We start from the raw sequence: 15,424 nt of genomic DNA on the forward strand, positions 1-15,424 counted from the left end.
GTAAAGCGTCTGCTTATTCAGTAAATGACTTAATTCCTGTGGGCTGTAGAGGTTTCTGCGGTTTTAAGGCTCCAGTAGAGCTCCTGCTGGTGGAACCTCTATCTTTATTTAGATAGTCGCAAATAGTAAAACAAAGGTCATAATGATTTCATTTAAAACTAGTTCATTTAATAATCCTTTAAAATCATAATCACTAATTTACACAGCTGCAAAGAATTAAATTTATCAAAAGAGTGGCTGTCAAACACAAGCTTAACAACACTGTCAGTCAGTGTTTAGTAGGCGTGGGGAAAACTGTCGAAAGTGGTGAAAACAAAATTATTACTCAGAAGAGACTTTAATTATAAAAAAAATTACATTCAACTATTTTTAAAAGAATTTATATATATTTTTGTGCCAAAAAAACACCGTTTGAGAGCTTTTCCAGCATCCCTCGTGACCTATCGATAGGCAACACTCGCAAGCAGTACCACTAACCAGCACTACTCGCATATACATACTGCTTTGCCATTTTTATCATGGCGATTTCTTTTTGACATTTCACTACAACTGGTCGCACGTGTTTTCGGGCTAGGCTCTGTGCTAAATTGTAATTGAATCAAAGTGAGTAGCGAAAAAAACAGGGTTTTTGCGTTGATTAACAAGTGCATTCTATCGCCGCCGGCGTCCCCCAGATGAATCCGGAGAAGTTGAAGAAGTTGCAAGCGCAGGTGCGCATTGGCGGCAAGGGCACCCCCCGTCGCAAGAAGAAGATTGTCCACTCCACGCCCGCCACCGACGACAAGAAGTTGCAGTCGTCGCTGAAGAAGCTGTCGGTGAACACAATCCCCGGCATCGAGGAGGTGAACATCATCAAGAACGATGGCACCGTCATCCACTTCAACAACCCGAAGGCGCAGGCCTCTCTGCCGACGAACACGTTCGCCATCACCGGCCACGGTGAGAACAAGACGATCACGGAGATGGTGCCTGGCATCCTCACGCAACTGGGGCCCCAGGACATCAATCAGCTGAAGAAGCTGGCCACCGAGATCGCCAATAAGAGCGCTGCCGGCGGCGCAGCCGGTTCTGCTGGTGCCGATGCCGGTGACGATGATGTGCCCGATCTGGTGGAGAACTTCGAGGAGGTTGCCATTGCCGGCACGAAGGCTGCTGCCCCTGCTGACGGCGAGGTGGCGGCTTCCGCCTAAGAGGAAGGAATCACACCACATACATACATTAACACCGAACACATACAAACACACCAGGTGGAGGAGCGGAGGGGCAGGCAGGTATACAGGGCATGCCGGACAACCACAACACACGACCTACAACGCGCGCGGTTTGTCGCTGGAATAGGCCTGTCCTTCGCCGTCCTCCGCCTCTTTTTTGGGGGTCATGCTACACACTATACACTAAAAAGAAAAAAAAAAAACAACAAAATAAAGGCATCCGAGCGAGCGCTGAACAGAAGCAACACCTACACATAATACCTTACCATAATATGTAACGTACTAAGGGAACCTTCAGACCTAATCTAATAGTCATAGTTTGGAAGCGATCAAAATGTATTTTCCAAAGCGATTAAAGCACGTTTCCTTAATCCAATATTGGAATCCAAATCCACTACTAATTTCTCCCAAAACACCCACACACACTGCGCTCATTCATAGAAACTATATATACAAACACTTTTACGGAAGAAGACGAAGAACACAGGAGGAACAGTGATCAGGGGACGCAACGCAGACACTCCAGAAGAAGTCATTGCCAGGAGGACGGGAATGTAGAGAAGAAGGAATGTATTTTTAGCTATAATTCCCAAATTCCCGTTCCACTTTCAATCCAATTGTAACCCCCACACGCACACCACTCCGCTCCGCCTCCACAGTTCGAAACGTAAACAATGTGCAGTCGCCAATTATTTCAATTTAATGATACCAAAATTGTTGAAAACTTTTATTATAATTTGTAAACTATTTTTTTAGGCCATCATTGCATACATTAAAAGAACTGTAAAAACATATATCAATTCCATATTTATCTCATTTATTTTGGGCATTTACTACATTTATTTTTTTCTTGCATAACAGACATGTGTATGTGTGTGTGTGCCTGGCAACGCTCAATAGGTGGGAAAGGGAGGGAGGTGGCTACGAAAAGCACGCGGCAGTCGAAACTTGTTGACATTGAAATTCGGCAGCTGTCTGCTTAAGACTAAGAAACACGGCCCAGTGGAATCGAAGCCGCCTCAGGTGTTTTCCGGGGTTCTGGCCAAAAGGCAAAGGTAAAAGCTGACACCCGGCATTTGTGTTGTGTGAATTTTTGGTGGTGGAGCGTTCCTATGCTAGTGTGGGTATGTTTTGGTTTCAAAATTCTCCAAATGAGTCACCATTTAAATTTGCCTTAAATTGCCAATTTTCAGGTTGTTGATCAAGGGGAGGCAGAGGCAGGGCTAGTATAGCCGGAATGTTTCTTGAAGTTTCCATTTCAATGTTTGCTGATTGCGGTTGGCGAACCTAAGTTCTTATCAGCGTTCACCGAACCATAAAAACGTATTAAGGCCGATGCAAATCTACACACACAAAAACTGGTGTAGTAACGAGGTCTTATTAGAGCTTGAAAAACATGCCAGTTTAATTCATGTTTGTATTGGTTATTTATTTACTTTTACTTCCCCTTTATTGCCGCGGTTTGAATTTGCCGGTAGGACTGCCAACTTGCTGAAAATGGTTCTAATAAATACAGTACATATTGGTCTTAATGGATTATAACTTAGTACAGGGTGTACTCGGCTGGGAGTTTAAGAAAGCATTTAGCATACAAATGTTAAAAGATTTATAAATCTGCATATTTTTTAAAGAATTTAATGCGTATTGTTTTGTATAAATCGATAACTTTTCAGTGCTGGAAAACGATAGCTAGCACTTTCTCTTAAAAATTTCCGTTGCAATACAAAAATTGAAAAGGCTATAAAATATAAACATTTTAAGATAATACCAAATTAACAGATTAAGCTCTAGCTACTAGTTTACATACAATTATTTATTTTCATTCCAGCCATTTCCTGCCACAAAAACCACAAACTTTAAATACACTTAAACTTTTTGCTGTTATCTTTAAACGAATTGTTATTTGGATTGACTAGAGCGTAGGAATTTCCTTTTTACATATGCTACAAACCACCTTACAGGCGACACGATTAGAGATTGGAGTGTCCACTCGATGAAACACCTGTGCTCCCGTCTCTGGAATGGTTTTTTTCTGGGGATTCACCCGGATCTGTGGTGTCTTTTGCCTTCGCTCGCTTTCCACGCAGCAGCAGAGCAGGAAGCTTAGAGGCACCGCCTCGCCCTCGTCCAAAGTCTGCGGCAGGTTCCGGTTGCGGGTCTCCGGCAGCAGAAGACTGGCGAATCCTCCCAGGATCAGCAAGGCCCCCATCACGATCAGAGGCAGCACAAGCATTTGTTGGCCCTACGAATAAATACGTATATCTTCCATTATTATTATAAACAGTCAAGCAGATTCCCGCAACACTCACCATATGGTTAATCATGGGAATCACTATAGGTCCCACCATTGCCACCACGGAGCTGAAGCTCATGCCCAGGCCCCGCACCACTGTCGGATAGAGCTCTGATGCCAGCAGCGGCAGGACCACAAAGGACGAGCTGATGCCCATCTTGCCCACACAGTACAGCAGCAGGGTGATGCTTGGATAGAGGAAGGTGGCCACACAGGCCACTCCGCCCACGAGCATCGAGATGAAGAGTATCCAGCGGCGGCCAAAGTAGCTCAGTCCCGGCCACAGGAGCAAATACGTGGGCAGCTCCACCGCCCCGGCCAGAAAGAAGTTCCAGATCTCATCGCCACCGAGGGCGGGAGCATAGTAGCTCAATCCCACATAGACACTGGTGTTGGCAAACCAAATAAGAGTGATGATGAGGGTCTTCCGGCGCATATTGGGTCCGCGGAACAAGTCCAGGATGCCGTAGTGTACACTGGACGCTGACTCCGTCTCGGCTGCCCTGGTGGTGGCCAACTTTCGCTGCAGTCGCTCCACGAAGTCACGGTTCACCCGAACGCCATTCACTCTGGCCATTACCTTGAGGATTTTCATGGCCCTCCTAGTCTTCCCTACCGCCATCAGCCATCGCGGCGATTCCGGCAGAAGAAAAAAACAAGAGAAGAGCATCAACAGGGGCATGGACACCGCCAAGCTGAGCTCCCTCCAGTCCCGGACGACGTAGATAACACCGGCCAACACCACCAAGCCAAGGGAATAGGCGATATTCGAGACGATCGTGCAAAAGACCCTTCTCTCTGGACCCACCAGCTCGATGGCCAGGACATAGGGACTGGCCAGGATCGCGGGTACCGTCAGGCCCACCACAAACCGCAGGCCGAGCCAGGTGTAATAGTTCCAGGCGAAGGCACTCGCCGCACAGGCAGTGATCTCTAGAAGCAGATAGGCGTAAAAGGAGGGACGTCTGCCCCACAGATCCACCAGATAACCGAACACATAGTTGCCCAAGAGGCCGCCCACACCGAACACAACCAGAGCCAGGGTGACTAGGAAACTGCGGTCGCACACCAGGTTCCACTGTAAGGACAAAGTGTCAGTATTAAACAAATTCTTAACAAAAGGCACGGAAACCCACCTCCTGCACCACAGTACTGGAATATATTGACCGGTCGTAGTGCCAGCCATGCTGGCAGGGCACCACACGCGCCGGGTCTGGCTGATGCCTCAGCAGGTCCTCGGCCTGCTGTCGCATCAAGTCCGGTGGCGGACGATACTCCAGAAAGCGCACAATATCGCTGTAGTTCCTCGCATACATGGAGCATTCGGCAAAGCCGCCGTGACGATTGCGCGGAATGCTGAGATTCTTCACCAGCTGGACATAATCCTGGTTCCAGGGCTCCAGCTCGGGAACCCGACACCAGTGCTGCGGCGTGGCAGCTATGAATAACTGGCTGAAATGTCCCGTTATATGATTAAGGGTTTCAATTATTACATAAGCATTCGTTACTTGAACTATTTCATTTTCTAAGTGCTTAAAGAAATGAAATGGAAATCGAACCTTTGGGTCTGAAATTAATTAACTTGGACATTTAAATTCAAATATGGTTTTTAAGGCACCATGGACCTTGCCATAAATTTTATTTAAATTAAGATGGTGTTTGTAAGACCTTTTGGGATTAAATATGATCTCGGTTATGAAAAGATCCTGAAATACATCTTATCCCCTTAGCTCCTGAAACCCTGTGGGATGTCTTTCCATAAAACTCTCTCGTAATACCATTGAAAAAAGTTCAAGCTCATTAGGAAAACCATTATAAAAAAGCCCGAAACTCTTATAGAAGGAGACCCACCTATAGGCGTGAAAGGCACAGGGCAGGGCTGCCGGCAGTAGAACAGAACAGATGATAAACTTCTGATAGAGGCCAAAGGAGCCCACCTCCCGTAGCACCTCGTCAAAATCCATGTCCGCCCGCCAGTTAGAGATTCGCACAACTGACGATCACCTTGTCCACTTCCAGCTGTAGTCCAGGAACTAGCGGCACGGCAGGGGCTGATTGGACATAATTACATTACGGCTCTCGTGTACATTAATTAATTGGACACCGCGGCGTGGACAAGGTTCGAACTAGTTGAGCAGCGCCCCAAATCCCGTCCCACTCCCAGATCGCAGACCCAAATCAAAGCGAGCTCTCGAGCTCTGCGGAGGGTTAGCTAGTCGGTCTGTATTTCTTGGTGGCCAAGGTGGCATTGGGATCTAAACACTGGACAATGGTATAAAATTAAATTACATATCTCTAGAGGTGCAATGGAAACTATGGAAGACCGGCGCGACACCGTCTAACTGCGGGACAGTCCAATAATGGTTAGTATGTACATGAAGATGTTGACAATATCCAGGTAGAGGTTCAGAGCCGCGAAGATATACTCCTCAGGACTGATGGAGTACTTGTGGTTGCCGCCCAGCATTAGCTGGGTGTCGTACACCAGATAAATGGAGAAGAGCAGCGCTCCCAGAGAGGCGTAGAGCAGAGCAAACACCTTGCCCGGAATGAAGATGGCGATTATTCCAAAGATGATGAAGACCACAAGGCAGGCCACCAGCACTCCGCCGCACATGGTGAAGTCCCATTTGGTCTGCAGGGCGAACAGAGTGAGGCCAAGAGCCACCGCTGCCGTAATGCCCACTGCAATGAGCACCTCATCCGCCTCGTACTGGCCGGCGATCATGCCCAGGAGGAAGGACTCGGCGAGTGTGAACAGGAACAGGAAAATGAAGTTCAGTGGCGTCTTCCGGCGTACGCTCTCGCAGCAGGCCATGCAAATCATGGTCACAATGAGAACGGCCTGGAAAATTAAAAGAGAATTTAAATGGGTTAGGAAAATGTTCGGGAGCTTGTGATAGCTAAGAAGACCATATATTTAGCACATACATAATGGAAGCTTTTGATATCGCCTAAGTTATAAATTATTGGTAGCTTAATACCAATTTATATGATTCAAAAATTACCTGGAACTATTAAAAAACTTACCAAAGCAATCCATAGAAGGGCTGGATTCTTTTGCACCCATTCCTGGGAAGCTTTCGAGAAGGTAAACACACAAACGAAGCCGAAAGTGATCAGCAACTGGCACTAAAAATAGAAAATGAAAGTGATTATAGATTATAGATTACAAGAAAATTAATAAGTATACATTTATAATTAAAAATCTTGAATGAATAAAGAAGATAAATAGAAGGCAGTAAACTGAATAAAACTTATTTAACAGTCATATTCATATTTTAACCACTGAGATAGAAAACCTCATTTACTTAAAGAAAAACCAATATTGATGACCAATTCCAAGCGATATCTATCCACTCACCATCAATATCAGGTAGACCTTCCGAATGAATCCCTTCCGGATGCTCTGGTCATCGAAGGCGAAGCTCTTGTCCGCCTCCGCATCTGTATATGCGCCCGTTTCATCGCCTGTGTGGTTGGAGGACAGATCAAGGAAATAGAGGAGTTAATGACGTGACTAACCGTACTGGAAATGGTTGGCGCTGCTCATGGCCTTAATCGCTGTGACTAACTAACAATAAAGAAGAGCTCTCTCTGCCGCCGGCTACGTGCGAGTGGTTCAGCTTAATGGCGAACCCTTTCCAGGTGTTCACATATGGCCGACGACGATTCCAGATTAGCCGCAACGCGCTTATCACAGACCACTCACCACACTGGCTCCAGATAAGGGGAATTGATGTATGTGTCTGGGTGAGTAACTGATATCACCACGCCACAGGCAGCAGTGTTCAATACACTCTCCCATGAAATGGTAAAGTGAATCACGGAAGCACACAGAGAACCATCCCCGGCCTGTCTTATCGGGTGCAATTGGGCCAATACATGGAGATTTGAGTAACTCGTTTAGTGTTCTTCCCACTGCAGTCAGGTTTATATTACAGTGGATATATCTTATCTGAAAGCAATTTGCCTGCCAACAACTCCTTCGATTGGGCTTAGCCCGTACTTGCCTTGCTGGTAGTGATACATTTTATGGCTACGCCTTGCTGGAATTCACACGAGCTACTGAATAGGTCAACCCGAAAACTAAAACACGCCGTAACTCTGTGGCAACTTGGCCCGACTGCCGAAGATAACAAAGTAAACTCGGTGATTCGGTGACTTCCAGTGATAAAGCGAAAAGGTATTCTCGATAAAGGTGTAGAAGTAATCCAACCGCCGGCTATGCTCTCCTCTTGCAGACTAAAGTTGCATCTGGTTGGAACTTACCCGGCTGGCAGAGAGAAGCCCCACAATGCCTGGGCTCTGTGGCTTTAATAAATAGATGCGCTTTATTGTGTGACTTTAAACTCAGTGTCGCTGCTTAGTTTACAATGTTCGGTCCTTGATTCGGGATTCCGCGCGGATTACAGACAGTTTTAATTCGTTTTTACATAACAACGGCAAGCCGGGTTGCTTTAATATATCCCACATAAATATATATGTTTATACGTGACTATTTATTGTTGGTTGTGGTTTTGTGTATCTGAATGGCATATCATTTGGTATACATATATATATATTATTATAATTTTGTTTTTTGTTTTTTGGGGAATTTTGAAGAACATCATCCAGTTAACACAGTGCCCTCAACTTAAGCAGTAATACAAAATACATAACGAAAAGCAAGTAAGTTCGCCTCACCTTAACTGACATTTAGAACTAGAAGGAAACACCGGAATCAGACAAAAACACAACGCGAAATAGAGATATAGATCGTAAGTAATTTGAGTAATTCGTTAGTTTGAAGAGATTGCCTTCACTTCGGGGGGCAAAAGGTGTAAATACCGATGAGATTACGCGCGACAACAATATTCATATTCCGGCTAAAGCTTGACCCGGCCTAAACTGGTAAACAACATAACGGAAATCGTGCGAGCCTTAGTCGCGCGAGGCTCCGATTATAGTAAGAATGTACATGAAGATGTTGATGATGTCCAGGTAGAGGTTCAGCGCCGCAAAGATGTACTCCTCGGGGCTGATCGAGTACTTGTGCTCGCCGCCCATCATCAGCTGGGTGTCGTAGATCAGGTAAACGGAGAAGAGCAGCGCCCCGATGGAGGCGTACACAAGCGTTATGATCTTGCCCTTCATGAACATGGCCACGATGCCGAAGATCAGGAACACCACCATGCAGGCGATCAGGACGCCGCCCATCATGGTGAAATCGTACTTGGTCTGCCAGGCAAACAGTGTCAAGGCCAGGCAAACCGCTGCCGTAATGCCAACCGCCAAGAGGACCTGTCGCAAAGAGGAAAATGTAAAATTAACTCGAAAAAGATAAAGCTCAGCCCACTCACCTCGCTCGGTGCATATCTAGTGGCCGAGACTCCCATTAGGAATGACTGAGCTGCCGTGAATAAGCCCAGGAATATAAAGTTGGTCGGCGTCTGGCGGCGCACACTCTCGCAGCAGGCCATGCAGAGCATGGTCACAAGCATCACGCCCAGGGCCACCCAAAAGAGCCATAAGTTGCGCTTGGCAAAGTTCTGTGTGCCCTGGTGGAACACGAACAGGGCAACGGCTCCAAAGGTGACCAGGAGTTGTCCCTGCAAGGAGAGGAATGCAAAAACGTTACTAGGGTTGGCGTAGAAACGAAAAGATAATAAATCTGAGGAGCTACTGGCTCATCCCTGTACTAGAGGAACTTATCCTTTATAAATCATAAATTGTCTTCATAAAACCATTACTTAATTACAAAAAATTTTAAATACTCTACTTAATAACTATTAAAAAATGAGAGTACTAAGCGTTCTTCAAGAAAAATGTTTACAAAACAAAACAAAAATCTTGTTTTTCTAGTTAACAAGTCGCAAATATGCAAGATATCCGGTTTCAAATGCTATACAATGAAACTAAAAGCTTAAAAATGTTAACAAAAAAAGAACAAGTTCTTATATTCTCACAATTCAAAGTTGATTAGAATAACGAACCCAGAGGAAGCTTAAAAGATATTAACTAAAACAGTAAACTACCTAAATTTAGGGCAGAGAGTTTCCCAACAACCCCGACACTCACCATCAGAATCAGGTACACCTTGCGAATGAATCCACGACGGATGCTCTGGTCGTCAAAGGAGAAGTTCTTGGGCTGGCTCTCCGGATCGTCGTAGGCCCCGTATCCACCAGCCGACGGTGGTGGCTGAATGAAACCCGGCTGGGGAGCATAGCCGCCTGGCGGTGGTCCCTGTCCGTAGGGCTGACCATACGGCCCCTGTGGATAGGGCTGGGCGCCTCCTTGGGCGTACGGTGGATAGCCCTGTGGTGGTCCCTGCGGCGGATAGCCTCCGCCGCCATAGCCACCTTGAGGTGGATAGCCACCGCCGTAATTGTACTGCTGGTTTGGATCTGCGGGATGAGACATGGGGCTATAGTTCAACGCTGATACGGAGATATATGTATGTTCAAGACTTTCTGCTAGAGCATTCTAGCTACGGAGAAGTGTAAGATCTAAATGAGACGCTCTTCGCTCACGAGTCGAGCTATCAAGCATCGCGCATCCACGAGTACTCTACCGCAAATATGTACATTCAACCATGATAAGACAGAACATGTTACGAGCTCGCTAAGTGTGTGGGGGGAAAAGTAACGATGAAATAATGAATCATATTTTAAGGGGCGCGCTCCAGGGCACTCGGAGGAGCATTCAACGAGTCAGCACACCCCGGGGACAAACAAAAGCATGCGATTATTGTAAACCAACCGGAAAGCAGAACAACTCGCTTAGAAAATCAAGTGAATAAACCTTGGTATTGGGGGTACTGGGGAACACTTTGCCAGGACATTATCGCAGATCTCGCTCGCTGCCTTTTGCTCTTTCTCTTTGGGGAATTCTACTGCCGATACACACTGCTGTGGAGTAGAGACCCAAGAAACGATCCATTAGTTCGGCTTAGCCCCTTCGCACTCACCTTGCATTTTGCCCTCGCTTTGGTATTGGTTGTGTCTGTGTTGCACCGAGTTTAATGTATATTTTTACCTGCAAGCAGAAATAATAGAAAATATTAGCGTTTGTTTTTCCGGGCTAATTTAATTAGTGGGTAAACGGATATGCATGACTCTGGGTTGAGTTTCACTCTTTTTGTGTGGCATGCCACTTTAATTATCAATCAATTTGACACATTATAGTAGCTACTTTCGCTATGTATACCCTTCTCAGCGAGTATTATTATGACGTAGTCAAGAGGACAACCGGAAGCCACAACAAAAGTTATATTTACTTTATACAATACAATCCACTCTGAGAGCCTGAGTTTCAATTGATTTATGACTTCTGGAATAAGGAATCCCAAAAGAACACGAAATATAAATTGTAAGCCTTATCACTTGACATGTATTTAAGAGTCAACTGTATAATATTCTTGGAAACTGAATGAATAACGAAAAAAAGTATTTATTTTAAGTGGAATCGAAAAGTCAGAGTTTAAGAAAATATAACAATGAGCCTAATATTTTATAGGACTTTAACAAACAAACAAAAATATTCTATAAGGGTATTTACTCTTCCGTTTGCCAAAAAGTTTGCTTCCTTTATGGTGGAAAAACTTTTGTTTGTTGTGGCAAATATGACGTGTGCCTTTGAAGCTTTTGTCCGTGGGTGTGGAAGTGCTCTTTAAATGGCCGGCAACGTTTAATACAAACACAGCCAACGGCGACCCCGCAAACTTGTACGCTTTAATCTAGTCGCAACTATTAAATTGGTTCAGCTGTACGGGGATAGTCACACGCGTAAATAATACATACACAAGTGCTGCTGCACGGTAAGTACTCGACGAAAACGGTGACTCACTCCGGCGCTGGCCAGCTTCTCGAAATTACCGGGGAAGCACACCATTAGAAAAGTGATAGCAGGACCCGGAGCAACCCCAATTACCAAATTAGCCTTTTAACGGGTATAATTACCTCTGGATTACGCACTTATTCGATGAAAAACAAACAAATTGCTTTTGTTTTTCTTGTTAATTGTTTCCGAAAAATCGAACTAGAGATGGGACGGAGGCGCAGATGTAATCGATTAAGCCATGCTCGCATGCTATCGATGTTTTGCTCACGAGTTTTCATGAGCGCGAAAAAAACATAAAAAACTTTAAAAATATTTACAAATAAAGTAACAGAAACGTTTAGTTAGTTTTGAACATAATTCTCTCAGCCACTGGTATTTGCTTTTTGTAAAAAAAGTGCACATTCCTATTAAGTGTGACCAGCTGCCAAGGAGGGGAGAATCGTGTGTTTTATCTTATCCATATTTGGCTTTCTAAACGAAACACCTGGCGGGCACACTGCACCAACGCGAATTCCGTGGATTTCACGGCGTGAATTTTTGTCGTTTGTGAATAAAAAGGGCAGAATCCAAGTGGTAAGGCGGGTGCACTTGTGTGCACTATTGAAATGATTAACACATCAGGATGAGGGCGAGTGGGCAGTGCCTACACTGCACCACCACAAGTGTCGCGTGTTTAGGTTATGTGCCAGACGAGCCGCATAGACAAAGAAACCCCTACACCGCCCCCGGCCGGATCCCCGTGACGTATTCCCCGGACATATGGGGAGCCGTGGGCGGAGATCGGGTGACTGAAGTTAGTGCCACTTTTTCGCAAGCGGGTCACTTCATCCGCCGCGGGGTATTTATAGCAGCGTGACGCAACGTGTCCAAGTTTCCATCCTTTTGCTTATCATCGTCGACTCGTGCGGTTTACGGTCTAGTTTTTGTGGCACCCCACTAAAATATATACCCCCTTCCTCTCTCCGCTTACAGCCGTTTTCGTGCATTCCAAGATGGTCGAAGACAAGGAGAATGTGGCCAACGGGGAGCAGGTCTCCAAGAAGGGAGCCAAGAAGCAGGCCAAGGCCGCAAAGGTGAGTGCCGCTCCGATCTGAGGACGTGGCGTGTTTGGAACCGGCGATAACAACCTTATCTCTTCTAATCCACAAAGAAAGCGGAGCAGAAAGCTGAGAACGCCTCGGCGGCTGCTGCCAACAATGCAGGAGGCGATTCTGCCGAGGATCACGCCGCCGGACGCTACGGTCTCTCGGAGATGATCCAGTCCAAGGACAAGCGCAGCGAACGTAACTTTGTGCCCGTCCATGAGCTGAGCGGCCAGGTGGGCAAGGCGGACCTCGTTTGGGTGCGCGGCAGGGTGCATACATCACGTGCCAAGGGCAAACAGTGCTTCCTGATCCTGCGCCAACAGAGCAGCACGGTGCAGTGCATCCTGGCCGTGGGCGACGTCATATCCAAGCAGATGGTCAAGTTTGCGGGCAAGTAAGTGCGATTTCGTCAGCGAAAGCTACATACATACATTGAGATGCTGTAATAGCCCCTCAGAAATGTGAAATACTTTTTTCACACTTAATTCTGAAATTTAAAACTTAATACCTTACTCCTTGCAGTATTCCCAAGGAGAGCATCATCGATATCCAGGCCAAGCCAGTGGCGGTGTCCAGCAAGATCGAGTCCTGCACGGAACAGTCGCTGGAGCTGTGCGTTGAACAGATTTTCGTGATTTCGCAGGCCAAGGCCCAGTTGCCGCTGCAAATCGAGGATGCCTCGCGTCCTGAGAACGCTGATGATGTCGATGGCTTGAATATTCGCGTGAACCAGGACACGCGCTTGGATAACCGAGTGCTGGACCTAAGGACGCCGGCGAATCAGGCCATTTTCCGGCTGGAGGCGGGCGTGTGCCGCCTGTTCCGTGACATTCTCACCGATCAGGGCTTCACCGAGATCCACACGCCCAAGATCATATCGGCGGCCAGTGAGGGTGGCGCCAATGTGTTCACCGTGAGCTACTTCAAGGACTCGGCCTATCTGGCGCAGTCGCCGCAGCTGTACAAGCAGATGGCCATCGCTGCCGATTTCGACAAGGTGTACACCGTGGGTGCCGTCTTCAGGGCGGAGGACTCCAACACCCATCGCCACTTGACCGAGTTCGTTGGCCTTGATCTGGAGATGGCCTTCAAGTACCACTACCATGAGGTGCTGCACACGATCGGTAACACGTTTACGGCCATTTTCAAGGGACTGCGCGACAAGTACGCCCGTGAGATCGAGTCGGTGGGCCAGCAGTACAAGGTGGATGCCTTCAAGTTTCTGGAACCTCCGCTGATCCTGCAGTTCGCCGAGGGCGTGGCCATGCTTCGCGAAGCGGGTGTAGAGACTGGCGATGAGGAGGATTTGTCGACGCCCAACGAAAAGCTGCTGGGCCGTTTGGTCAAGGCCAAGTACGACACCGATTTCTACATCCTGGACAAGTTCCCGCTGGCGATACGACCCTTCTACACGATGCCCGACCCGAACAATCCCGTATACTCCAACTCCTACGACATGTTCATGCGCGGCGAAGAGATCCTGTCCGGAGCGCAGCGCATCCACGATCCTGAGTACTTAATGGAGCGGGCCAAGCACCATGGCATCGGTAAGTGTTTTTCTTGAACGGGGCTTATAAGGTTTAATTTTTCTCCTCTTTTTTTTCGTATTTTCATTGCAAAAGCCTAACAAAATTGCCTAACTCAAAAACTTAACTAAAGTTGATTAATTATGAAAAAAGTGTTTTCTTGGTGTTTATTTAACAATACTATTTAGAACAATATTAGGGTAAGCTAGAGTCGCGCACTATCTTTAAATGTACAATAACTTAAACACAATAATGATACTATTAAAGTGAATATCTTATCAGTAAAACTCATTCAATAGCAGATAAGAAGCAATATCTTTTGATTATAACTGTAAGCAATAATATTTACCATTGTTTTTTTTTTCAGATACCTCAAAGATAGCGGCATACATCGAGTCGTTCCGCTACGGATGCCCCCCTCATGCCGGCGGCGGTATCGGAATGGAGCGAGTGGTGATGCTGTACCTGGGATTGGACAACATTCGCAAGACCTCCATGTTCCCCCGCGATCCCAAGCGGTTAACGCCTTAAACTAAATCAACCCGAACTCAAACAACTTTAATGTGAATTAAATTCGATGAAACTATTGTTTTACTTTCCCCTGTGACTTTCCAAGCATCAAGTTCTTTTTATTTCGTAGTCGTATGTGTTTTTCCCCCTATTTCTCAAGACTAACATGCTGCGCCGGGTTGTTTTAAACAACAAAAAAAAAAAAATCAGAAAACTGTACGAGAGAAGACTGCATAGGGTCAGATTAATTTGAAAATTAGCAAGAAAATAAATAATTGCGCGGATGTTTTGTACTTCAATAATGGTTTTTGATTTAATTGGTTATTGGTTAGATAAAGGGAAAGCACTTGGATCTTAGAATTTTATATTTTCTGTAGCATATTTTAAAGCGGACATAGTGGGATATACATACATATGTATGTACATATATAATAGACATTGGAAACCATATTGGATTGACTAAGAAAATATTCGTTTTTAAATTAATTTCATGTCTATTAACCTATTAAAAAGGTCTGACTCAAATTGATCGATTTTATAGATAAATTCAACATATTTAAAAAATAAAATTTATATAGAAAGTATGACTGCTTGGACTGATGCTGCCTTATATTTCTCTGGTTAGGGAAATTACAAATAATTGACATTAAATAATAAAATAGTGACTATAAGTAGTGCGTCAGTCAGTCTTTATGAAACAAAATATCTCAGAAGAGACTGTAAGAACTAGAGCTTTAAAATTTGTGTAAAATTTGACAACCTTCTTTTCCGCTCCACAATTCAGAAAAAACAGCAACTAAGGTACATACAAACATATGTACATACATAATTACCGTTTCGAGTAAATGAAACATGTGCAAAAGTAATAAACATGGAAGTTATTGGACAACTTCGTTACTGAGTATTTTGAACTTCTGCAATGAATGAAGCACCAATAAATGTTTTAGCAACAGTTTTCCTTATGTAAATGTTCCT

At 45.4% G+C, this 15,424-nt stretch overlaps 5 protein-coding genes across 11 annotated transcripts; 2 read left to right on the forward strand and 3 right to left on the reverse strand.

The window, feature by feature from the left end:
• Positions 1 to 335: 335 nt before the first annotated feature.
• bic (bicaudal) lies at positions 336 to 2,005 on the forward strand. The gene is made up of 2 exons (XM_017177058.3): positions 336 to 603; positions 675 to 2,005. Exon 2 carries the CDS (start codon positions 675 to 677, stop codon positions 1,188 to 1,190), a length of 516 nt encoding a protein of 171 aa, XP_017032547.1. The 5' UTR covers positions 336 to 603; the 3' UTR covers positions 1,191 to 2,005.
• A 1,118-nt stretch (positions 2,006 to 3,123) lies between these two features.
• Balat (Beta-alanine transporter) lies at positions 3,124 to 5,575 on the reverse strand. The gene is made up of 4 exons (XM_017177005.2): positions 5,356 to 5,575; positions 4,641 to 4,956; positions 3,521 to 4,582; positions 3,124 to 3,453 (listed from the first exon to the last, which is right to left on the reverse strand). The coding sequence occupies exons 1-4, from the start codon at positions 5,466 to 5,468 to the stop codon at positions 3,124 to 3,126; spliced, it is 1,821 nt and encodes a 606-aa protein (XP_017032494.1). The 5' UTR covers positions 5,469 to 5,575.
• Positions 5,576 to 5,707: 132 nt separating this feature from the next.
• On the reverse strand, positions 5,708 to 7,732 carry Lfg (lifeguard). 2 transcript variants are annotated; one of them, XM_017177033.3, is made up of 4 exons: positions 7,518 to 7,732; positions 6,869 to 6,975; positions 6,535 to 6,636; positions 5,708 to 6,349 (listed from the first exon to the last, which is right to left on the reverse strand). In XM_017177033.3, exons 1-4 carry the CDS (start codon positions 7,534 to 7,536, stop codon positions 5,843 to 5,845), a joined length of 735 nt encoding a protein of 244 aa, XP_017032522.1. In that variant the 5' UTR covers positions 7,537 to 7,732; the 3' UTR covers positions 5,708 to 5,842. The 2 variants fall into 2 exon arrangements, with proteins under 2 accessions (XP_017032522.1, XP_017032523.1); XM_017177034.3 differs by lacking the exon at positions 7,518 to 7,732 and adding an exon at positions 7,030 to 7,438 and having other exon boundaries at positions 6,869 to 6,951.
• Positions 7,733 to 7,819: 87 nt separating this feature from the next.
• Positions 7,820 to 11,610, reverse strand: Nmda1 (N-methyl-D-aspartate receptor-associated protein). 4 transcript variants are annotated; one of them, XM_017177028.3, is made up of 5 exons: positions 11,448 to 11,610; positions 10,291 to 10,397; positions 9,565 to 9,893; positions 8,847 to 9,095; positions 7,820 to 8,787 (listed from the first exon to the last, which is right to left on the reverse strand). In XM_017177028.3, the coding sequence occupies exons 2-5, from the start codon at positions 10,328 to 10,330 to the stop codon at positions 8,428 to 8,430; spliced, it is 978 nt and encodes a 325-aa protein (XP_017032517.1). In that variant the 5' UTR covers positions 10,331 to 10,397; positions 11,448 to 11,610; the 3' UTR covers positions 7,820 to 8,427. The 4 variants fall into 4 exon arrangements, with proteins under 4 accessions (XP_017032517.1, XP_017032519.1, XP_017032520.1 ...); XM_017177030.2 differs by lacking the exon at positions 10,291 to 10,397 and adding an exon at positions 10,457 to 10,524 and having other exon boundaries at positions 11,448 to 11,602; XM_017177031.3 differs by lacking the exons at positions 10,291 to 10,397; positions 11,448 to 11,610 and adding exons at positions 10,457 to 10,524; positions 11,047 to 11,180.
• AspRS (aspartyl-tRNA synthetase) lies at positions 11,165 to 14,751 on the forward strand. Of its 3 annotated transcripts, none has more exons than XM_070283403.1 (5): positions 11,165 to 11,305; positions 12,301 to 12,401; positions 12,479 to 12,807; positions 12,936 to 13,960; positions 14,307 to 14,751. In XM_070283403.1, the coding sequence occupies exons 2-5, from the start codon at positions 12,321 to 12,323 to the stop codon at positions 14,468 to 14,470; spliced, it is 1,599 nt and encodes a 532-aa protein (XP_070139504.1). In that variant the 5' UTR covers positions 11,165 to 11,305; positions 12,301 to 12,320; the 3' UTR covers positions 14,471 to 14,751. The 3 variants fall into 3 exon arrangements, with proteins under 3 accessions (XP_070139504.1, XP_017032516.1, XP_070139503.1); XM_017177027.3 differs by lacking the exon at positions 11,165 to 11,305 and adding an exon at positions 11,746 to 11,901; XM_070283402.1 differs by lacking the exon at positions 11,165 to 11,305 and adding an exon at positions 12,068 to 12,121.
• Positions 14,752 to 15,424: the final 673 nt, after the last annotated feature.

This window comes from Drosophila kikkawai, chromosome 2L (assembly GCF_030179895.1).
Source record: "Drosophila kikkawai strain 14028-0561.14 chromosome 2L, DkikHiC1v2, whole genome shotgun sequence".
Lineage (NCBI taxonomy): Eukaryota > Metazoa > Arthropoda > Insecta > Diptera > Drosophilidae > Drosophila > Drosophila kikkawai.

What these genes read in the sequence shown, in the direction of transcription:
- bic (XM_017177058.3), top strand. Translation starts at nt 675, where the DNA reads ATGAATCCGGAGAAGTTGAAGAAGTTGCAAGCGCAGGTGCGCATTGGC.
- Balat (XM_017177005.2), bottom strand. Translation starts at nt 5,468, where the DNA reads ATGGATTTTGACGAGGTGCTACGGGAGGTGGGCTCCTTTGGCCTCTAT. An exon ending in TGTGCCTTTCACGCCTATAG is followed by an intron (nt 4,957 to 5,355) that starts GTGGGTCTCCTT and finishes GGGACATTTCAG; the next exon opens with CCAGTTATTCATAGCTGCCA. An exon ending in TTCCCATGATTAACCATATG is followed by an intron (nt 3,454 to 3,520) that starts GTGAGTGTTGCG and finishes ATTTATTCGTAG; the next exon opens with GGCCAACAAATGCTTGTGCT.
- Lfg (XM_017177033.3), bottom strand. An exon ending in AGGTCTACCTGATATTGATG is followed by an intron (nt 6,637 to 6,868) that starts GTGAGTGGATAG and finishes TTCTATTTTTAG; the next exon opens with TGCCAGTTGCTGATCACTTT. An exon ending in CCCTTCTATGGATTGCTTTG is followed by an intron (nt 6,350 to 6,534) that starts GTAAGTTTTTTA and finishes TTAATTTTCCAG; the next exon opens with GCCGTTCTCATTGTGACCAT.
- Nmda1 (XM_017177028.3), bottom strand. Translation starts at nt 10,330, where the DNA reads ATGTCCTGGCAAAGTGTTCCCCAGTACCCCCAATACCAAG. An exon ending in CCAGTACCCCCAATACCAAG is followed by an intron (nt 9,894 to 10,290) that starts GTTTATTCACTT and finishes CTCATCCCGCAG; the next exon opens with ATCCAAACCAGCAGTACAAT. An exon ending in AGGTGTACCTGATTCTGATG is followed by an intron (nt 9,096 to 9,564) that starts GTGAGTGTCGGG and finishes CTCTCCTTGCAG; the next exon opens with GGACAACTCCTGGTCACCTT.
- AspRS (XM_070283403.1), top strand. Translation starts at nt 12,321, where the DNA reads ATGGTCGAAGACAAGGAGAATGTGGCCAACGGGGAGCAGGTCTCCAAG. An exon ending in AGCAGGCCAAGGCCGCAAAG is followed by an intron (nt 12,402 to 12,478) that starts GTGAGTGCCGCT and finishes TAATCCACAAAG; the next exon opens with AAAGCGGAGCAGAAAGCTGA. An exon ending in GGCCAAGCACCATGGCATCG is followed by an intron (nt 13,961 to 14,306) that starts GTAAGTGTTTTT and finishes TTTTTTTTTCAG; the next exon opens with ATACCTCAAAGATAGCGGCA.